The sequence below is a fragment of the Schistocerca piceifrons genome, chromosome 3 (assembly GCF_021461385.2).
Source record: "Schistocerca piceifrons isolate TAMUIC-IGC-003096 chromosome 3, iqSchPice1.1, whole genome shotgun sequence".
Classification (NCBI taxonomy): Eukaryota; Metazoa; Arthropoda; class Insecta; order Orthoptera; family Acrididae; genus Schistocerca; species Schistocerca piceifrons.
The window spans coordinates 109,157,296-109,181,145 of NC_060140.1; the positions used below are offsets into that span (position 1 = coordinate 109,157,296).

Consider the following 23,850-nt stretch of genomic DNA (forward strand, 5'->3'; position numbering starts at 1 on the left):
TAAATGTTTTCACTTTTTCAAACTGCGTGTCTCCAACTCTTAACATTTCCTGATCTACTGCTGTTGGCATTCTAGTGGTAACCAGGTATTTAGTTTTGTCTTCACTTATCCTTAGACCTACATCTTCACTAGCCTTGGTTAACACATTCGCATTTGCTGTTACAGATTCTTTCCTATCGTAATGATGTTTAGATCATCTGCATACCCTAATATCTTAATATTTCCATTTAACTCCACACCCTATGAATTATCTGCTGCCATTCGTACAATATATTCTAGGACTAAATTAAAAAGTAGCGGAGACAGGGCATCTCCCTGCTTAAGTCCGTTCTTTATTACAAATTCTTCTGACTCCAATTTCCCCACGTGTACTCTACCTTTTGTGTTTTTCAAACTCACTTCTATAAGTCTAACGTACTTCTTTGGTATTCCAAGTTCCAAAAGAATTCTGTACAATTTTTATTGCAATACTGAATCATATGCTTTTGTAAAATCTATAAAAAGCTTATGAACTGGTTTATTGTTATTCCCATTTCTTTTCCAAAATTTGATGCAGGGTGAATATTTGGTCTATAGTTGATCAGTTCCTCTGAAAGCCAGCTTGGTAATCCCCCACAATTTCATCTGCATATGGTGTAAGCCTGCTTAGCAGAATATTCGAGAAAATTTTGGAACATACTGGTAATAGCGATATCCCTCTATAATTACTACAGTCCATTTTGTCACCCTTCTTAAAAACTGAGATTAGAATCGACTCCTGCCACTCTTCAGCTATCATCTCTGAGTTCCATACTTTAATTATCACTTTGTGAACTACTTCCACCAATTTCTGTCCCCCATTTTTAACTAATTCTGCAGTTATGCAATCTGATCCTGGTGCTTTATGGTTTTTCAATTTGTTGATTGCATCTCTTACTTCCTTTAATGTTGGCTCATGTATCGGGGGTTCTGCTGTATGTATTTTGTATGCCTGCTCATTTCCTGCTTCCTGGTGTACATTTAATATATGCTCAAAATACGCCCCCCATCTACTTAACATAGCACTGGGGTCTGTCAGTATCCCCCCGGCATCCCCTCAAAGTGCATTTGTCCTATCCTTGAACCCCTTCCTATACTCATTTATGTCTAGTTAAAGTTCCCTAATGTTTCTTGTTTTACTGTTTGTTTCCATTTTTTTAATTTGATTGTTCAAATAATCCCTCTTCTTTGCCCGTAGCCTACGACCAACTTCACTTCTCATGTTCAAGAACTCCTCTCGTTTTCTGTCTCCCATTCTACCCCAATCTAATCGCGCTTTTCTCCTTTCGTCTACCAATTTCTTACATTCCTCATAAAACCAGGGTTTCCTCCTGTTCTTCTTAATTGTACCTATTGTGACCTTCACTGCCTCTTTGATATTATTCCTCACAGTGATCCACTGTTTATTTACATCCTTGTCTTGATCTTCGTGTGTCTTGAGAGCATCAAACCTATTTGAAATTACTATCATGTACCTTCTTATAAAGTTTTCATCATTTAGCTTGTCAGTGTTGAACCAAACAAGTTCTGCACGTGCACCTTGATGTTGCTGTAGATAGCCGTTGGTGAACTTTGACAACTACAAGAAAATGATCAGAATCACAGTCAGCTCCCCTGAAAGTCCTAACATTTTCTATACTAGTGTGCCATCTCCAATCTACAAGAACATGATCAATTTGGTTTCAGGTGTGTCCATCCGGAGAGACCCAAGTTGCTTTATGAATGTCCTTCCTTTTGAAATATGTGCTCTCAACAATCATGTCTTTTGAAACAGCAACATTAACCACCCTTGTGCCATTATCATTTGAAATGTTATGCAAACTTTCTTTCCCAATTGTAGGCCGGAATGATTCCTCCTTCCTTATCTTCGCATTAAAATCACCTATGATTAATTCTGTATCGTACGAGGAGAACTCATCCCACAGTTGATCTAGTTTTTCATAAAAGTCATCTTTAACAACCTCTTGTTAAATGATCAACTGTGGGATGAGTTCTCCTCGTACGATACAGAATTAATCATAGGTGATTTTAATGCGAAGATAAGGAAGGAGGAATCATTCCGGCCTACAATTGGGAAAGAAAGTTTGCATAACATTTCAAATGATAATGGCACAAGGGTGGTTAATGTTGCTGTTTCAAAAGACATGATTGTTGAGAGCACATATTTCAAAAGGAAGGACATTAATAAAGCAACTTGAGCAAGCAGTAAAGGAAACAAAAGAAAAATTCGGAGTAGGTATTAAAATTCATGGAGAAGAAATAAAAACTTTGAGGTTCGCCGATGACATTGTAATTCTGTCAGAGACAGCAAAGGACTTGGAAGAGCAGTTGAATGGAATGGACAGTGTCTTGAAAGGAGGATATAAGATGAACATCAACAAAAGCAAAACAAGGATAATGGAATGTAGTCTAATTAAGTCGGGTGATGCTGAGGGAATTAGATTAGGAAATGAGGCACTTAAAGTAGTAAAGGAGTTTTGCTATTTGGGGAGCAAAATAACTGATGATGGTCGAAGTAGAGAGGATATAAAATGTAGGCTGGCAATGGCAATGAAAGCGTTTCTGAAGAAGAGAAATTTGTTAACATCCAGTATTGATTTAAGTGTCAGGAAGTCATTTCTGAAAGTATTCGTATGGAGTGTAGCCATGTATGGAAGTGAAACATGGACGATAAATAGTTTGGACAAGAAGAGAATAGAAGCTTTCGAAATGTGGTGCTACAGAAGAATGCTGAAGATTAGATGGGTAGATCACATAGTTAATGAGGAAGTATTGAATAGGATTGGGGAGAAGAGAAGTTTGTGGCACAACTTGACCAGAAGAAGGGATCGGTTGGTAGGACATGTTCTGAGGCATCAAGGGATCACCAATTTAGTATTGGAGGGCAGCGTGGAGGGTAAAAATCGTAGAGGGAGACCAAGAGATGAATACACTAAGCAGATTCAGAAGGATGTGGGTTGCAGTAGGTACTGGGAGATGAAAAAAGCTTGCACAGGATAGAGTAACATGGAGAGCTGCATCAAACTAGTCTCAGGACTGAAGACCACAACAACAACAACAACAACAACAACCTCCAACCTCTTCAGTGTCCTCAGTTGGTGTGTGTACATTAATTACTACTAGTCTATTCCACCTGCCAGACAACACTTTAACTGAAAGTCGGTCACTAATGAACCTTATATCTCTGATTGCATGAAGCACTTTTCTCTGTACTGCGAAACCTGTTCCAAAACTGTGAGCTTCTGCACCTCCATAGAAAAATGTATAGTTACTCCTCTTTATGCTACCCTCCCTCTGCCACCGAGTTTCTTGAATAGCTGTAATGTCTACAACGTATCTATGTAATTCATCTAATACTGTCTGGAAAGTTCCTGGCCTATTCAAACTCTTAACGTTCCATGTTCCCAGCCTGAAAGTTCCTTTCAGCCTGAATCTCTTCGAAGTAGGTTCCGCCCGGAGATCCGAATTGGAACCAAGTTTACCTCTGGAATATTTTACTTCAGAGAGACCCGTGCCCATTAATGTTGCTGATTCTTGATGAATAGATTTGATAATAAGAGAAGAAGAAACAGGGATGGTTCATCATGCCATTGCCTTCACCTCAACTCTCTAAAAATCTTAGTTGAACTACCACCCTTGGTGTGGCCGATGCCTTGAAAATAATTTCAAAGAAAACTGTGTAGCTGGTTTGCTGAAAATGCATTTTATACTGTCACAGAACTTTTGACATACAAACTGTGAACATATGTTAAAATTCAAAATAACTAAACGTCTGTAATTATGTATGTATTTAAGTATGTTGGGTACTAAGTATGTCCTTAATTACCCATGAGAGATGAAGTCTATTCTGATGTAAATATTGTCAGTGATGAATCCATACGTTGTAGGTACTTCTGCCTGATCCAGGTACATGTGAACTGGAGTTGTGTATGAACTAATGAAAGTCACACTTGGCAGCTAATTATGTACATGTAAAGCTGCCACATTAAGATAGAGTTGTAAGACTCGTAAGAACTAGATATTTAATGCATTGGATTGCAGAAATATGAAAGCACGATGAACAGCAGACTGAATGGTGGATCAAATAACTGGGATATGGTATTACAGAAGAGTCATAGAGATAGTAGTTTGGGACATACTTTACTGTATAAGCAAGACATTTTTTTTAGTCGAAACATCACTGAGGAGCCCATATTTAACCACTTTGAACCTGCAATAGTAGATCAATTTTTCTGATATACCATTTACTGGTGACTGCAGTAAGGCATATTCTGCAAAGAGGACCATCTTATTTTCCTGTATCTAATAAAGACAGAATTGATAACTGTATAGAAGTGGTAGCTTGCTACTCACCTCATAGAGGACACATTGAGCTGCAGAGAGGAAGAATGAAAAAGAGTGTTAAAATACTGAAGCTTCCAGACAGAGTCCTTTTTGTGAAGCAGAAAACACACACACATTCTCACAAGCACAATTCCCACACTCACAGCAGTTGTTTCAAATGGTTGGAGTCCATCCTTGTTATACGCCTACATCTGTCAGTGAGGAAGTGGAATGGTGTGCTCCATCATCTTCCCTGTATCCTCATTGCTGATCGGTGCCGTCATCTCACTGAGCAAGTAATCTTTCACAATACATGGATACAATATCCACTAGTTGTGGCATAACTGTAGAGATATTATTTGCATATTTAACCTAGTAGATAGGTTTTTGAGTAGTGAAAAACTGAGTTCTTGGAATAGCTTGCATAGACATCTGGTATATATATCACACAGAAGCAGCTCTTGATGCAAGGCAAGCCACATGTTTCCCTGTAGAAAGCATAACTCTCTGGTGATTATTCACTCCATATGTGATAGATAGTAGCACCGAAGTATCATGCTTGAAGCACCAATGCTAAATCAGTTGTATAGTATAATTCACACTGATGGTACTTGAACCAAGACAACTATTTCATGTATTAGGATTACTTACTAGCTGCAAAAAGTTACATTACGAAGAACTGAAGGGTGGCCCTACATTATACAATAGTGAGAATTGGGGGTATCAAGAAGGCTCTATAGCTGTTAGTTTGCATATGGTAACAATCCTGATGGATTGCTTTATGAGAAACAAAAATGAGTGGCACATTCACCAATCCAAATTGCAGATAGTACGCTGAGTGAAAGTCAGCTACTCTCTAGACCAGATGTGTAGATAACCGCTGCTAAATGACAGAATTAGCTGTGTCTTTGATGGCATTTGCTCATCAGGTGACATGCCGATGTTTGTTCCAGGCTCTAAAATTTAGAAGCACTAAGACATGACTTGGGTGTAACGGATTGAGATGAATTTGATAATGGCTTCATCCCATGGACCATGCCCAACTACTTCTGTGCCTACAACCTGCTATATCAAGATTGCTTAAATTGATTACAACATGAATCTTACAATGCTTAAATTGATTATAATATCAATCTTACAAACTCAACTACTTCTAAGGAAGATAGATTAGTGTAGTTGACCAAGAAATTAAATAATCTCAAATGGAATGTATTAGGGTTAAAAGAAGTGGAAAAAAGAACGCTAAATCGTTGTAGTCTGAGCACCATAATGCTCCATTTTGATTTAGGAAAAAGCCCCTTAAAATGATTCTTCGGTGAGAAACTGCAGATATAATACCAAGAAAGGTAAATGCTTTACATTAGAAGAATTTTCTGGGAAAGATCACATGTTAATCCTTAAAACATTCTTCCAGAAGAAAACGAGTAGAAAATCAACTTGGTGAGGACCTAATGAAACTAAAATGACGTTGACTGCATTTTACCTAACAAAAAAGATGTTTTGCAGGATGTCCCAAACAGCTTAAGAATTTAAAATGATCATACAAGACTCATAAGATGCTTTGTAGATACAGAAAGAACGTAGGGTAAAAACAAACATATGACATAGTGAACCAGAAACAGGGTTTGTATCTGTTATCGGAAATTTTTGCGGGAGAAATAACTTATCATACCAGAAACTTACTATTTCCAATTACTTGTAGGTTCCAGAGACTGTTGAATTCACTCCCACAAATAAAACTGACTACCTCTGATGAAAAGGATGTTACTGAAACAGCTGTTCTGGAGACACCAGGTGAGTGGCATCAAAATTGAAGTTATATGCTGTTACTGTACTTCTGAACATTAGATATTCCCTTCCTAACATGTGCATAAGTGCTTCTGTATATTTCCCAACCTTTAATTTTGTAATTCAGGGAACACATTATTTTTCTCTTTAAATTACTTGTATCTGGTGTTTTTGATATTAACTACTTGCAATTAATATGTAAATAATAGAGATATAAGGATTTATTAAAACATAAAACCATTATTTTGAATATTATCTTGATGCATGGACAGGAAAGGAATTTTTAAAAGATTTAGAGCAATAATGTTTTTATGATAAACTGCAAATTAACAGTATTGATGTTTAGATTTTAAATTTTAGCATTCCTCGACTGAGTGAATAAGAACTTTTAGTAGGTTAAAATTAATATTGTTGATGCTTTTTAAATTTCAGTAATCCTTAATTTTATGTACATGGTTTACAGGTGCTGGATGGAAATCGAGCACCATTGACGGAGATCAGTATCTCCAAATAGATCTTGGGTCATCACAGCCATTGTATGGTATAGAGATGTCTGGAGTGCCAGGAACAGACCAATATGTTACCAGCTACCATGTACTGACCAGCACTGATGGCCAGCGGTATCACTACCGGACTGACAACACTGGAGCTGTTCAAGTAAGAGTGCAGTAGGGTCAAAAGTGTCAGCGGCACGCCTGTACAAAATGTTTGTGCACAATTGTAAATTAATATCTGTGCAGCATTCCAGATTGTTATAATGGATTTGTGAGTACGCATACTTCACTGCCACACTTTTCAAGTCAACATCTAGTCTGTCTGAGAGCACATTAAACACTGTCCTTTTTTACTCCCTGTGTCTCTCACAATATTGTTTTCAGGAAATTGTTCCTGGTCCATAGTCTGTAATGTTTTGATGTACATGATTGTAGTTCGAGATCTCTTCTCTCACCAAGATATCACAAGTGGCTGGCATAATTTGAAAAATTGTTTGACGTTTTCCTGTTACTTTGCTATATATTAGTAAGGAGTTTATCGTCAAAATTAAAATTGTGTGGAAAATTAACTTCCTCATCTTCTTCAGAGTGTGATTCTCAAACACTGTGTACAAAATCTATTTTTCACACAAATTGACCCCTGACTTATTTTGCTGTGCTCCTTTTCTCCCAGCTTCTCGCATCAGTATAGGTGACTGTCAGTCTCCACAAAGGAGCTCAGATGAGCAGGAACTGTAAGAATAATTATAGGAATGAAGGGGAATACTGGGAAAACATGCTCATAAAATTACAGTCTGTGGGCTTCTAGCTGACCAAGTGGACTCCATATTTTTATGAGTGGCAGCTCTAAAGTGTGAACCTTCCACAATCCTTTTTATTGTCCTCAAGGAATTAACTCCTCAGTGCAATTATTTGGTGAATCATTACCTGTACTATTTTGACTCTTCCATGCAGTTTACATTTTATTGGTACCGGTACCTCAAAAACTAGTGGGAAAGGAGAAAAAGAAAAGAAAAACCTTACAAAACCCAAGTAAATTCTGTTAATTGTAGTGGACCACATAATTAAAAAAAAATTAGTCAAGAATTAAAAAATGTGAGTTAAACAAATGAGGGATGTAGGTGAAATGTATGTGAACCAGATAAATAGCCCCAAAAGTGTTGGCGAAGTTAGTGATTTTGTTTGGCCATATAGTGATGGTAAAATGGAGATACTATTTTACTATCAATATTTTTCTATGTCAAACTCATGATATTTTTCTTTGTTCAAACTCATGAACACCTGTCATTCAGCCAGAACTTCACACAAACAGCCTGCTAATTACTTTGTACTGTAGGATGTGTTTCTTTGCTAAAGATTTTTGTGCCTGACAAAAAGTGTTTGCATTGATATTGACTTCAACATTTAGTTAATGATTAGAATCCATGTCTTGTCTCTGTAATAAAAACTTTAGTTGTAATAGTGCAAAATATTTTTATGATAGTATTAAATATTAATACATATGTGATATTTTAAGTTACCTCAGATTCTGCTGTAGATTTTCAGGGGGCCCATTGATGATACACGAACTGTGCAGCAGATTTTTGCTGTACCAGTTGAAGCACGCTATATTCGAGTGAATCCTAAAACTTGGCATGAAGGAATAGCAATGAAGATAGAAGTTTTTACTTGCTCAGAGTCTCTGACCACCATCACAACAAAAGCGAGCTTTCCACTTCCGACTACACCAGCAGGTTTGTATTATGTAATACTACATGTTTCCTTTCCTTGAGACTGAATTCATTTGGAACTGACAACTTGGTAACACAGTTGTTGAACTTTACCTTTTTTGCCTTATGTCATTTTTTTGTTACAGCTCCAGAATGTGTGGAAGTCATGGGCCTTGAAAATGGTATGATGTATGATGAACAGCTCACTGCTTCTTCAGTTCTGAATGGTGATATTTATGCTTTTGGACCATCTCAGGCTCGTCTCAATAAAGATGGGGCTTGGGTGCCAGGCATAAGTGATACCAGCCAGTGGCTTCAGGTGAAATATTGTTGGGCTCTTTAAAATAAACGTTGTCATAAACTCAATCTCTACAAACATGTCATGATTACGTGCTTTGTGACCATGTATTTTAGCCCTCACACTACTTATTTTCTTTCTCTCTCTCTTTTCCACATATAATGCAACTTCTGGCCCATTATCTTTATCTTATATAAGGGATGATCAAAAAGTTTCAGTTTGGATGTGTTACTGTCCAGAATTGGTATTATGTCAATGAAGAAAAATCACCTTGACCAACGAGGCAATTACCTCACTGACACAACAGGTTGAAGATATGTGTTTGGTAAAACACCATGTCCTGTCGCTTGAGGAAGTTTATAACTGCCTGCTTCACATTCTCGTCCAACAGGAATCATCGACCTTTTGCGGCCTTTTTTAAGGGACCAAAGGCATGATAATCACATTGGCAGAGATCAGGACTATAGGGTGGTTGATTGAGCATCTCCCAAAGACATGGTACCAATCCACATTCTTCATTCACCAATGGATGTGTACTGGTGTTTGTCCTTTGACAGCCAAGAAAAGAGTAAAGCACATTGATCTTGTTTGGGTGCATTTGGTTATAACAATGGCATGGTTCACATTTCTGTATTTATTCCACACATGTCAGAAAGACACATTTCAGGGCTCATATACCCACATTGGAGCAATGCTATGTTGGATATACATTGTTGCAATGCACTCATATTGGAATTTTTTTATCACCACCATATAATTATTACGTATTCTTTTCCTTCATAAAATCACAGTTGCATGGGTAGATGTATCAGTAGATTCTTTCTGTGTTCTGTAATGAGCCATTGTCTATGAATATCTGAAAATAATGTGTCTTTTCATTGTCCCAATGATTTATCAAAACTAACTGTGTGTTGTGTCATCTCATTCCACATGACGTTTTCTTGTCTGATTTTTCTGTTTTCTATACACATTCCTTGATTCCATATTCCAATATGCAAAAAATATGGTACAGTACAGCTTTGGTCCTATATTTCTAATATCTGATTTTATTTTTAAAATGGTCTCACTGTGTTGATAAAAATTTAATGCCAACATTGTCAGTAAAGAAAGCCAGTGAGGAGGAACAGTATTACTCTTAATGAACAATTTTGTTCATAGGGATTCAAGACAGAATGCTTACACATTAAGTGTGTATGATCTCCTAATAACAGACACAGCAAGCTTTTTGATATCAGTTCCATACATTCCTTATGTATGCTTTTCTCACATTTGCTATGCCTATATTACCTAGTCTTCACATTTCATAATGTTAAACTATATTGATTTATAATTTTGGATTTGTTTCATTCTTCTTCTTTCACTGGAGGCAAGCTAAGGACCATTTTAAGCCACTGAGCTAGCTTTGCACCTTCTCCAGTACTGTTCTATCTCTTCACCTTTTTCTTTCCTCTCTTCTCTATTTTCTTCTCTGCCTGTTTGGCACTTTTTGCATTGGAGACCTTCCCATCTTTAATTCTTTAATACATTTTGTTCTGTCTTCAAATTCTTGTTTGTTTACGCCAGTTTCTTCTAGGTCATCATGCACTTTCCTATACCAGTTGGGTTTATCATATAATTTGTCAAAATACTGAAAAGTTTCTCTAGCCAGTCCACTAGAACTCATTCTTGGAATGTGCCAGTAGAGCATAAGTCTTATTTTCCTTATTTTCTGTGTAATTTTTTCTGTATCATTCTATTCTTCTGTGTTACTTTCACTAATTTAGATGCTTTTAATCTTATCTTCAGATGCTGTATTTGTTGACTGAGTATGAGTTCTTGATTTATTGTCAGTGATTCACACATTGACTAATGCTTGATTCACATAGATAAGCAACATAATTTTCTGCCTTGAAATTTTGTAGCATTTCCTTAATGTAGATATGTATAATTCTGTACTGTTCTTTTTCCCTTGGAACATTTGAAATACCCTTTCGACATATGCAAGAACTGATACAGCTGATTTTCTGTAGTGGAGTATCATGTTTTATGTATAAGTGGTACTGTAAACAAATACAAAACACATTTCTTATTTAGTATTGCTCTTCATGCCAAGCAAAATAAGGAAATGAAATAAGAAACTGAACTGATCATTACTGATTCCTGACTGCATATATTTATGTGAATAACACTGTATGATTTCTTGTAGATTGATTTTGTTACACCAAGCATTGTGACTGGTATAATCACTCAAGGGGCTCCCAGCAGTGATAGCTGGACTGAATCATTTAAGGTTTTATACAGTCTAGATGGTTTAACTTGGAACCCTGTTCAGGATGAGAAGCGAATGGAGAAAGTAAGTAATGTATAAGCATACAATACTTCTTATTTGTTTCTGTAATAAATGCTAAATTTTGTACATAAAGACTTTAAGCAATCTATCTCTTTTTTTTAACCCAGTTTACTGAATATACAAAGCTAGCTTTTAATCAGAATGAAAGTATGTATCCCTATCATATTATATAACACTTTCATTACAAAATTCACAACTTATTTATTTTATATACACTCACACACACTGATCTCCTTTCCCTAATATCGTCAATAAAAGTAAACAAAGCTAGTGTCGGGGGGGCTCTTTATGCCTCAAGATTTGACCTGCAGGTTATTGTAAGATGGATAAGTAAAAGAAAAAGGTTAATTATATCAATCATGGAATTATCTGAAACAAAATGTATTTTATAAAATTAGTTACGAAAAAACTATCTTTTATCTGCTGACATTTTGCTAGAGGTTTTTGGCTTCAGAATACAGAACTCAACTCTGGGTGTCTCCCAAAGAAGGTAACACCATGTACGCAAGCAAGAATAGTAATTTTATTTGAAAAAGTCCATATTGATCACAAAAATTGTACAATGCACAGTCACTGGTCTTGGCCATTGCTATCTTCAGATCTGTTACAAATAGAAAAACTGTGGTGTAACCAAGTAAGTTCAATTAGCGGAAGGAATGTCTACAGCTGGCCTAGTGACACATGTTGTTGTTGTTGTTGTTGTTGTGGTCTTCAGTCCTGAGTCTGGTTTGATGCAGCTCTCCATGCTACTCTATCCTGTGCGAACTTCTTCATCTCCCAATACGTACTGCAGCCTACATCCTTCTGAATCTGTTTAGTGTATTCATCTCTTGGTCTCCCTCTACGATTTTTACCCTCCACGCTGCCCTCCAATACTAAATTGGTGATCCCTTGATGCCTCAGAACATGTCCTACCAACCAGTCCCTTCTTCTTGTCAACTTGTGCCACAAACTCCTCTTCTCTCCAATTCTGTTCAATACCTCCTCATTAGTTATGTGATCTACCCATCTGGTCTTCAGCATTCTTCTGTAGCACCACATTTCAAAAGCTTCTATTCTCTTCTTGTCCAAACTATTTATTATCCATGTTTCACTTCCATACATGGCTACAGTCCGTACAAATAATTTCAGAAACGACTTCCTTACAATTAAATCAATACTCGATGTTAACAAATTTCTCTTCTTCAGAAACGCTTTCCTTGCCATTGCCAGACTACTTCTTATATCCTCTCTACTTCAACCACCATCAGTTATTTTGCTCCCCAAATAGCAAAACTCTTTTACTACGTTAAGTGTCTCATTTCCTAATCTAATTCCCTCTGCACCACCCGACTTAATTCGACTACATTCCATTATCCTCATTTTGCTTTTGTTGATGTTCATCTTATATCCTCCTTTCAACACACTGTCCATTCTGTTCAACTGCTCTTCCAAGTCCTTTGCTGTCGCTGACAGAATTACAATGTCATCAGCAAACCTCAAAGTTTTTATTTCTTCTCCATGGATTTTAAAACCTTCTCCGAATTTTTCTTTTGTTTCCTTTACTGCTTGCTCAATATACCGATTGAATAACATCGGGGAGAGGCTACACCCCTGTCTCACTCCCTTCCCAACCACTGCTTCCCTTTCGTGCCCCTCGACTCTTATAACTGCCATCTGGTTTCTGTACAAATTGTAAATAGCCTTTCGCTCCCTGTATTTTACCCCTGCCACCTTTAGAATTTGAAAGAGAGTATTCCAGTCAACATTGTCAAAAGCTTTCTCTAAGTCTACAAATGCTAGAAACATAGGTTTGCCTTTCCTTAATCTTTCTTCTAAGATGAGTCGTAAGGTCAGTATTGCCTCACGTGTTCCAACATTTCTACAGAATCCAAACTGATCTTCCTCAAGGTTGGCTTCTACCTGTTTTTCCATTCGTCTATAAAGAATTCACATTAGTATTTTGCAGCTGTGACTTATTAAACTGATAGTTTGGTAATTTTCACATCTGTCGACACCTGCTTTCTTTGGGATTGGAATTATTATATTCTTTTTGAAGTCTGAGGGTATTTCACCTGTCTCATACATCCTGCTCACCAGATGGTAGAGTTTTGTGAGGACTGGCTCTCCCAAGGCAGTCAGTAGTTCTAATGGAATGTTGTCTACTCCCGGGGCCTTGTTTCGACTCAGGTCTTTCAGTTCTCTGTCAAACTCTTCACACATTATCGTATCTCCCAATTCATCTTCATCTACATCCTCTTCCATTTCCATAATATTGTCCTCAAGTACATCGCCGTGTATAGTCCCTCTATATACTCCTTCCACCTTTCTGCTGTCCCTTCTTTGCTTAGAACTGGGTTTCTATCTGAGCTCTTGATATTCATACAAGAGGTTCTCTTTTCTCCAAAGGTCTCTTTAATTTTCCTGTAGGCAGTATCTATCTTGCCCCTAGTGAGATAAGCCTCTACATCCTTACATTTTTCCTCTAGCCATCCCTGCTTAGCCATTTTACACTTCCTGTCAATCTCATTTTTGAGACGTTTGTATTCCTTTTTGCCTGCTTCATTTACTGCGTTTTTATATTTTCTCCTTTCATCAATTAAATTCAATATTTCTTCTGTTATCCGAGGATTTCTACTAGCCCTCGTCTTTTTATCTACTTGATCCTCTGCTACCTTCACTACTTCATCCGTCAGAGCTACCCATTCTTCTTCTACTGTATTTCTTTCCCTCATTCCTGTCAATTGTTCCCTTATGCTCTCCTTGAAACTCTGTACAACCTCTGGTTTAGTCAGTTTATCCAGGTCCAATCTCCTTGTATTCCCACCTTTTTGCAGTTTCTTCAGTTTTAATCTACAGTTCATAACCAATAGATTGTCGTCAGAGTCCACATCTGCCCCGGGAAATGTCTTACAATTTAAAACCTGGTTCCTAAATCTCTGTCTTACCATTATATAATCTATCTGATACTTTCTAGTATCTCCAGGATTCTTCCATGTATACAACCTTCTTTTATGATTCTTGAACCAAGTGCTAGCTATGATTAAGTTATGCTCTGTGCAAAATTCTACCAGGCGGCTTCCTCTTTCATTTCTTACCCCCAATCCATATTCACCTACTATGTTTCCTTCTCTCCCTTTTCCCACTCTCGAATTCCAGTCACCCATGACTATTAAATTTTCGTCTTCCTTCACTACCTGAATAATTTCTTTTATCTCATCATACATTTCATCAATTTCTTCATCATCTGCAGAGCTAGTTGGCATATAAACTTGTACTAATTACAGTGACACATAAGTAAAATAAAAATATTAACATGATTAACAGCAATGCATACCAGCTACGAATACCACAAAAATATTCTGATGCAAGTATCAGAATCTATTTATCTAGTCATAAGTGCCGGTGGTGACCTGAATATGTCCACTGTTTATAAAAATAATCGAGGCCAGTAGAAGGCACTAATGCTACGGTACAGGGGTAACCAGTATTGTAAATACAATGGTTAAATGACATATGCATCATCATTACTTAAAATTACTTAACATGGCAAAATGGGAATCTGACAATGAAACATCATAGACATCAAAAGTGTGGGAAAAAAATCCATATAAAATGTGTGAAGATTAATGATAGAAAGCTACTAGCCTGGCAAATTGTGTAAGAGTCAGAATAAAAAATTTAAAAGTAACATCACATCTATAAATCAAAACCTTGCAGTAAGACAAACAATTAAACAATACCGTAAGTGTAAGTGCATTAACAAGAGAGTGACCATCAATTAAAATCTTGAAAGCTGATGGCACATTCAGAGTGGAATCTCAGTGGTCCTGCCTTGTGGCTTCTCTGTAAGAAGTTTTTGTTTTCCTGTGGTGGAGCTTGCAGGATAATGCCCAGTCTCCTCATTGTTGCATTGCTGGCTGACACATAATCACTAACCAAACTGCTGTATGCTGGCCACCAGCAGTACACCACTAGTTTTCTGTTTGTAACAGATGTGAAAATGTTAGTGGCCAAAACTGAGAATTATAAATTGTACATTTTTTGTGACCAAGGCAGACTTTACAAATAAGTGCCATAACATGATTGCAGGCTCATTTACAGACTTTACGTCTTGAACTGATAAATAGTAATTTTGTTCTTCTATCTGACTAATGAATTGGAACTGTTACTTAAAAAGTTGTTGCTTGTGTATTTCATTCATTTGTTGCAAATTATGACACAGCATATACACTGAAGAGCAACTGAGCTGCAGGTGGCTACTTCTGTCACAGTGACAAAAGGAATAAATCAGCATTCATGTTACTGGAATGTCAGTCAAATGTTGATAAGATTTCAAAGTAGTGCAAAGATTAGCAACTTGCTTTAAATGCTCAGAAAAGCAAAATTTTTCATCTAAAATGATAATAATAACATGCAGTATCCTGTGACAACAATATCAATGAGTCCCAGTTCGAATCTGTCAACTTATATGAATACCTGCATATAATAATTCATAGGGATATGAAATGGAATGATCGCTTTGGCTGATTTACAAGATTATTTGGCAGATTACTAGGGAAATAGGGAAATCCAATCAGTCTACAAAGAAGATTGCTTAGAAAACACTTGTATTACCCATTCTAAAATGTTGTTCAATTGTTTGACACCCATACCAATAAGGACTAATGGGGTGTATAGAACATATGGAGAGGAGGGCATTATGAATAGTCACAAGTTTGTTTGTCCTGTGTGAGAGTGTCGTGGAGATGCTGGAGGAGCTGTACTGGCAGACACTTGAAGATCAATACAAACTATCCTGAGAAAGCTTCCATACAAAGTTTCAAGAATCAGCTTTAAATGGTGAACGTAGGAATACAATCTACTATGTTTCACTCCTGTAGGCATTGCAGTGAGAAGATTTGATTAATTACAGCCTGTGCAGAGGTTTTTAAACAATTTCTTCTTGTGCTCCATATGTGAATTGAACTAATAACTGGTACCATGGTGGCATGAGACGTGCTATCTTTCAAGTTATGTAGACAAGGGACTTTTCATTGTTCACTATATCAAAGAGTTATATGAATACCATATGCAGTAGGGAGACTGGCATCTCCAAAGAAACACTTCCATTGTGGGACTGCTAGTGGGTGTTATAAGCACACAAAAAGGTCAAATGGAGTGATAAGTTATGTTATTTGATGATACAAGCCAGTTGCATTGACATGGATTGAAATGGAGCCCCTTATATGTCTGTCAGTGTCTCTCATCACAAGTGATGTAAAAACCTACCATCCGATCATGTGTACCCTTTTTACCTACAGCACCCCACAGGCAGTCTGTACCATCAAAAATGCATTGACCCAACTCAGTATTTGCTCAGAATGGTTTTACAAAAACTACATGATCCTGACAGTGCTTATGTAGTTCCTAAGTCACCTGCTATTGTTCCTATTGATCTCACCTGAGATACCATCAGTAAGATGTTTCTGTCATGTACCCTATTTATGACCAATCTTGTTAATTTAGTGGTTTGATAGTGATGCATCAGGATGGCTGCGCAACTCTTTTGGTTTTCAACAATCCCTGCCGTGAATTGTGTCAGGGTTGAATGAAATGTTATACACTATTAGGTAGGCATCTAATTCAGTTTCTTGTGAAGTGTATGGACTTATACTATTCAACCATATAACCTTTCAATAAAAACTGTTGCTTTCATGAATAAAGGCAACATTTTGCAATTAGGATGGAATGTTTGTTAATAGCGCTTCTTTGTTATGCAAGTAGTTTCAGCTTACACAGGCATTTCAAGTCTACATCCAGAGGAAGTCACCAACCTCATGAAATGGCAGTGAACTCACATGAGTACTGCTTTTTGTGATGATTTACAAATTATAGTAAAAATGCAGCTGTTCATGGTGGTTCACAGTCAGTACACTTATGGCAGGGAATAGTTGCACACTGGCTATGCTCCATGAACATTAACATTTCGAAAATGGCTGTCCAATCCAAAAATAATTGTCTAACTAAGAAGGAATTTTAATGTACAACAAAAGTGAATAATGTTGGATTAATTCAACAAATTAATGGCTTCAACATCCCCTGTGAAGCACCTGTAGTTCGATCTACTTTACAAATGGTCATGTCCGTGTTAGTGTTCTTGCTTTCATATGAGTATGATATTTTACATTGTTTAGAGCCACAGTTAATTTATTTTCATTGTTTTTTAAGATAACGAAAATTTGTATGAAAAAAGTAATTATTTTTATTGATGTTAGTTAAAATAGAAGCCATTTCATTATACTGAAAATTTTATTTGTTTTCTCACAGCATGATTGATGATAAAAGCTTCCAGCTTAATTTTGAGAGCTTCTTAGTTGTTCTGTGCCTGCCTAGAATTATTGATAGCTTGACAACAACTTGTATTTCATAACACCACTGTTAAATGTACATTTGGATATCTTAGTGTAGCTTTAGATGTAATAGATCTGTACTAAAAGATTTTTATTGATTGTCTTAAAGAGAGAGAGAGAGAGAGAGAGAGAGAGAGAGAGAGAGAGAGACATCAATTCTTGTACTAATTTTTCACATTGTAATTACACAGTACAACAAAAAGTGGAAACATGGAAAATGTAATAATGTATTTTAATATCATATCACTTTTTGATAAAACATTCACTTTCCTCTTGTTTTCTTAAAGATTTTCCCAGCAAACTTTGATTCTGACACTCCACACAAGAACATGTTTGTTCATCCCATAAGGACACGCTTCCTACGTATAGTGCCTCAGGAATACCACCATATCATTGCACTGAGGACAGAAGTTCTGGGTTGCTTCAATCCATACCGTGAGTATTCAGTTTTTGAACCATAAATTACATTTACACTGTGTGCAACAAGTGAATACTTTTTCTAATTGTTCAGTCAATTTAAAACTAATTATAGACTACACAGAATAAGGTGAGAAATAATAATTTAACACTGAATCTTATCTGATCTATTTCTCACAAATATGCCAGTCTTTTTCTGCTATAAACAGATTCATCAATAAAATTTAAAGCATATGTTACTGTTTTTTTATCAGAACAGGATGTGTTTACCAATGGCTTAAATCAAGGGTACAGAAATCCAGTTTAGAAATGACATAGACTCTGTAAGATTTTTAACGTTTTTTCATTGAGGTGAATGAGAAAGATAATGATTACAGGTGCTTGATGTTTGGAAGTCAGTCAGTTGTAAATCAGGAGAAAACTAATGGATTTTGAAACAACACAACAACTTCAATGATATTGTTCTATACAAATCTCTTGGGGGATCACGTTTAGTGGAGACCCAAGAGCAACAAAGACTCACCTGTTTCAGTAACTTGAATGAAATCTTTGCTGAAATTCCTTGTCAGATTTCAGAACTGTGTGTTGAATGCACAAGGAAACATCACCAACCAGTGCATTTTCAACTTTTCGCAGTGTAATGTATAATACGTTAAATTTCAGGCATACAGCTGCACAAATAAAATTTCTTGCACTGATATATCAGCCATGTATCATCCGGCCATCTTCAGAGTAAGTTGCAAGACTGACGACGAGGTGCCAAGCATGGCCTTATATGCTCCACTGTGGCAGTACATGCCTACGAGTTATAGACACTGGTTGGCAGCAAAGAAAGACGCTTACACACTCACTTGTGGTGAAGGTGTACAGACATTCAATTCGCTTATCAATGTATGTTCAGTGGTGATGGCACCATGATGACTTCTCTGCAGTTTAATTGTCCCAAGAGCCAGATTCCATGCTTTGTCCAAATTAAAGCCATTATCTCCATTTACTAAATTATTAGCTGATCTAATGTGTATAGCTTCCTAGAAGACAGAATCCCAAATGGAAGAGGTGGATGTTAGAATCTTCACATCACTGTAGTTCATGGAATGCCCTGTAATAATACGTAATGCTCGTACAACGTTTGGCCACAGCTGACTTGTCTGGCTGTGATGAGGGTGTGTATCTTTGATGTTCCACACATCTCTCATGCGTGTTGTTTGACCTATGTATGAATTCTCACAATTTCCGCAAGGAATCTGATACACACCTGCCTGATGAAGCAATAAATTTATGTGTAGGTTTACGAAATATCGGATGTCCTAATGTGCCATCAAATTTATGGTGAATGGCAACATCCGAAAAGGGGAGACAGCCATCTTTTCCTATTTCCATCGTAAATTTGATGCTAGCACTGATAGAATTCAAATGCTCAAGAAATCAATGTAATTAATCCTCTTTAAAGGACTCTTTATCTCTTATTGGCCAACATTTTGATAAGAACATCACAACCTTATGTGAACATGTGCTTTTGTCATCATATTTTCTCTTTAATGGTGAATTTTATGAGCAGGTTGACGGAGTGGCTATGGGAGCTCCCTCTCTCCTCCGGTAGCTAATTTATTCATGGAAGACTTTGAGGATAAGACACTGGACTGCGCATGTTTTAAATCAGTGGCCTTCTGGAGGTACTGGACAACAAATTTGTAGTATGGCCGCATGGGATGGATGAATTGCATTGATTTCTTGAGCATTTAAATTCTATCCATGCTATTATCAAATTTACTATGGAAATAGAAAAAGATGGCTACCAACCGTTTTTGGATGTTGTCATTCACCGTAAATTTGATGGCACGTTAGGACATCCCATATATTGTAAACCTACACATACAAATCTACATCTAAATGCCAATAGCTGCCATCACCCTTCACAGATCATAGGTGTCCTTAAATCCTTAGTGCGTAGGCTGCACTGTTTATCTAACAAAGATAATTTGCAAGAAGAGCTCACATACCTCGAGCATTTTTAAAGTAAATGGATTTTCTCCACAACAAACTCATAGAGCATTCAGTGCAGGTATGTGATGGGGAAGAAGATAGTAATTCCTTCAGATCAAGTGCATTTTTTTTCCCTATGTGGGTGCTCTTTCCTCAAAGATAGGTCCAACGAAGATTGCAGCTTTACTCGGTTCTGTAAAGGGTGTTTTATTGCTTCATAAGGTGGGTGTGTATCAGATTCCTTGTAGAAATTGTGAGAAGTCATGCATAGGTCAAACAACATGCACCATTCATGAGAAATATGTGGAACATCGAAGATACATATGCTTATCACAACCGGACAAGTCAAATGTGGTCAAACATTGTATTGATACAAAGCATTCCATGAACTACAGTAATGTGAAGATTCTAACATCCACCTCTTCCTTTAGGAATTCTGTCTTCAAGGAAGCTATAGAGATTACATTAGCTAATAATTTAATAAGTAGAGGTAATGGTTTTAATTTGGACAAAGCAGGGAATCCAGCTCTTGGGATAATTAAACTGCAGAGAAGTCGTCATGGTGTCATCACCATTGAACATACATTGATAAGCAAATTGAATGTCTGAACGCCTCCACCACAGGTGGCAAGTGTGTAAGCATAGTTCTTTGCTGCTGACGAGCATCTGTAATTCGCAGGCATGTACTGCCGCGGTGGAGTATATAAGGCCACGCTTGGCACCTTCTCATCAATCTTGCAATTTACTCTGAGGATGGCTGGATGATACGCGGCCAATATATCAGTGGAAGAAATTTTATTTGATCATCTACATGCCCCAAATTTGATGGGGTATCACCAATCTGGTCTCATATTTTAAAGAGAAAAAAGCACACTAAGAAGATATCAGCCCCAGCACAAAAATTTGGACCATAGTTCTGATAGTACACAGGTATGATCTTCTGAATGTTAAATACTGTGTGAAATGGTTGTTTGTTACTCACTCCACCCCACTGCAGCTGCCTAATTCTCAGGCACAAAGTGCCATACAACGGAGTGAGTCAGAGGTTCGTGTTCATAATTTCAGTCAACCAACAACTGATAGTTTTTGTTCATTGTATCAGAGTATGTCATTTACAACCTGTAGCTGGTGTCAGATATATCTTTACTTTTAACAGTTTTATGTTGCTATTTACAAATGTGGTGTAAATTAATGAAATAAATAAGTGCATCATTACAGATATAGTGTATCACTATTTAATGAGTAACATCACTGTTGTGCACTACTTTCTTTGGATTAAGAAACTGATACTGTTAAAGTGATGCAGATGTGCTAGTATTCTAAGTTGTTGTCACAATTAAATTGTAAATTGAAAATCATTTACTTCATTTCATAATAATTCTTCCGTATATTGGGTTTATTCATTGTGATCTCGAGGGATAATATTGAACACGTATATGGATGATGCTGATGTTTTATGTGCCCTTTGAATGATCAGTATTAAAAGAATCACTTTTGGAATAGCAAGTCTTAAACTGTTGATGGTTTACAGCAACCAGCCACAAATTTTTAGGTTACCTCATTTAAAAAGTATCATTACTGCTCTCAAATTTTTTACAAGTCATCATCAGATGGTTTTTTCCATGCTTTCAACAAAACAATTTATACGTTGTTTCGTATGAGTTGCCCTAGGAGAAACAATAAGTCACAGTTACAAATTTGCAACCAAAATGATGCACTACAGATTTGTGTTTAAATGCAGCTTATGTGAAAGGTCCATCTGGCTCATTTGTTTTTTCAGTTTTCTTGCAACAGAATATATTCTCAATGATTTCAATGCAAAAGCAAATGTACCAGATGGACATTCTTCGTAATTTGCATTCCAACACAAAACTGTAGTGTAACAATTTTGGTTACACATTTGTAATTGTGAATTACTGTTTACCCTTGGGCAGCTCACAGGAAACCAATGTATAATTTGTTTTGATGAAACCATTGAGAAAACTGTCTGGTGATGAATTGTGAAAAATTTTCGATCAGCAATGATACTTTTTGATAAAGTAACCTAACACCAATTTGTGGCTGGTTCCTGTACACCATCAACAATTTATTTCATAGAACAGCCGTGGTCTCTAACCATTTCTTTATCTGACAAAATAGCAATTCTTGTTTCAAAAATAAAATATTTTCCATGGAAATTATTTAAATCTATTAAAAAATGGATAAATTACAATAGATTTCACAAAATGATGATAATAATGGATTTTAATACAAAAGCTGGATAATAATTAAAGAATACTCATTTAGTGGGAAACTTCGGGTGTAATACCAGATGCAACAGTCTTTATGTTGTAGGAATGACACCTTCATCTGTATTTATGGGGCCTTTTTTAAATTTTCAGTTGATTTCTGTGTTACATTACACCATCTTCACACCCCTCTGTGATATCAGGTGATCACGTGGGTAGTGGAAAATCATTATTTATCTCAAAGATGATGCAAAATATTGATGTCCAGTATGCTGGACCTTTTTCCTTTCACCTGCTTTGTGATGATGCCTTAGTAAAGTGCAATGATCTGTAGCTCATTGTGCAATCACTTTGTGTGGCATGCATCAACAGAATGTTGAGACCGTTCAAACAGCCATCTGATGAAACTGCACATGCACGGATGGCCACTCAGCACCTGCATCTTTCACAGACTTTGCAGTGACTAGATAAAAAGTTCTTGGTTAATGTGACACATCAAATTCAGAGAAAATCCCAAGCTTTCAATTATTTCCTCCATCATCTTTATCAGGGACTGTGGCACAAGCCTGTGATTGGACTTTCAGCCTGATTGCCGATAGAGTGGAGCCCTCCTACCCATGACAGCACTAGGAGGTGCAGGGGTAACGTGTCCCTCAACCTGGCCACCCTTTGCTGTGGTACTCATATTGACAGCTGGCTGAGTGGACCTGGAACTGTCCTGGAGGGACTGCAACAAGGAAAAGTCTTTCCTCCTACCTGAGTTGGAACCCTGGATCCCCAATACCAGAGGCTAGCGCTGTCCCTTCTAGATTATACATCCTGTATTAGTGGCAGGGGAAGGCAGGAAAGTATTGAAAGAGGGAATCACAAACAATAGTTATAATAACAATTGGTGGGTGTAATAAACCTCTGTAATGAGTACAACTTTAAATAATCGGTTTCCTTTATTTAAACCAATGAGACAAGAACAGCTCATCATATTCTTAAAAGTCATTTAATGGCACTTTCCTTTTCCATTGGAGTGACCAGAAAAGCGTGAGAGTCATAATAACTCAGTTTGAAACTGATGTTCTTCAATGGGGTGTGTTGCATTTGAAAGAATTTGATTTTTACACTGACTTTGAGAATTCCTTATGAGCTAGATATCGGAGTGAAGGGACTCAGAAGAAGTTGATAGTAGAAGTATTGAGCTCACAATCTTATGATACTTGTTGGCAATGTTATAGATAGTTTATAGAAGGACATCTGACCGGCCTGCCCTTCCTTTTTATCTTTCCAACATATGCATTTCTACTCCCTGACTAAGACACCACTAAGATGATCATGATGATATTCAGTTTGTGGGTCACTCAGCTGTGCAGTTATCAGTGCCCGTACAAATTCCCAACATTTGCTCAGTCCAATCTCGCCACTTTCATGAATGATGATGAAATGATGAGGACAACACAAAAATCCAACCATTACACTGTATCCTGTTATTACTCTGAGTGGTTTGTATGATTTAGTGGTAGTAGTCATGTAATGTCCACTGTCTAGAGGTCTGGAACGTATGGCCTGTTTACTTGTTCTTGTAGTATGGGCAAAATTAATCAGACTGTATCATTTGAAGAATACCATTTCTAAAACAATAATACAAGTCAGTCAGGATTGTTATCTTAAAAATGTAGGCAAATGTAAATGTCTCCTGTCACAAAATGGTTCAAAGTTTCTGGCACAAAAGTTTAGAGATTATTTTTTATTTGAGAAGGGAGAATCATGTGTCGATATCAAGATATCATCTGCAAGCCAAACCTTCCAAAAGGATGATGAAAGAATTAGTACAGATTTGAAATGTATAATACTTACTGTTGAAATAGACATACCAAATTGGTGGAGTTAGTACCAGACACTAA

The 23,850-nt window shown here is 36.9% G+C and overlaps 1 protein-coding gene across 1 annotated transcript in view; it reads left to right on the plus strand.

Moving 5' to 3' along the window:
• LOC124789901 (hemocytin-like) overlaps positions 1–23,850 on the plus strand; it is a 543,737-nt gene that overhangs the window by 313,807 nt on the left and 206,080 nt on the right. Inside the window, exons 42-47 of the mRNA XM_047257418.1 lie at positions 6,044–6,135; positions 6,593–6,786; positions 8,161–8,356; positions 8,479–8,651; positions 10,816–10,962; positions 17,618–17,765. Coding sequence (XP_047113374.1) covers positions 6,044–6,135; positions 6,593–6,786; positions 8,161–8,356; positions 8,479–8,651; positions 10,816–10,962; positions 17,618–17,765 — 950 coding nt within the window. The remainder of the gene's footprint in view (positions 1–6,043; positions 6,136–6,592; positions 6,787–8,160; positions 8,357–8,478; positions 8,652–10,815; positions 10,963–17,617; positions 17,766–23,850) is intronic.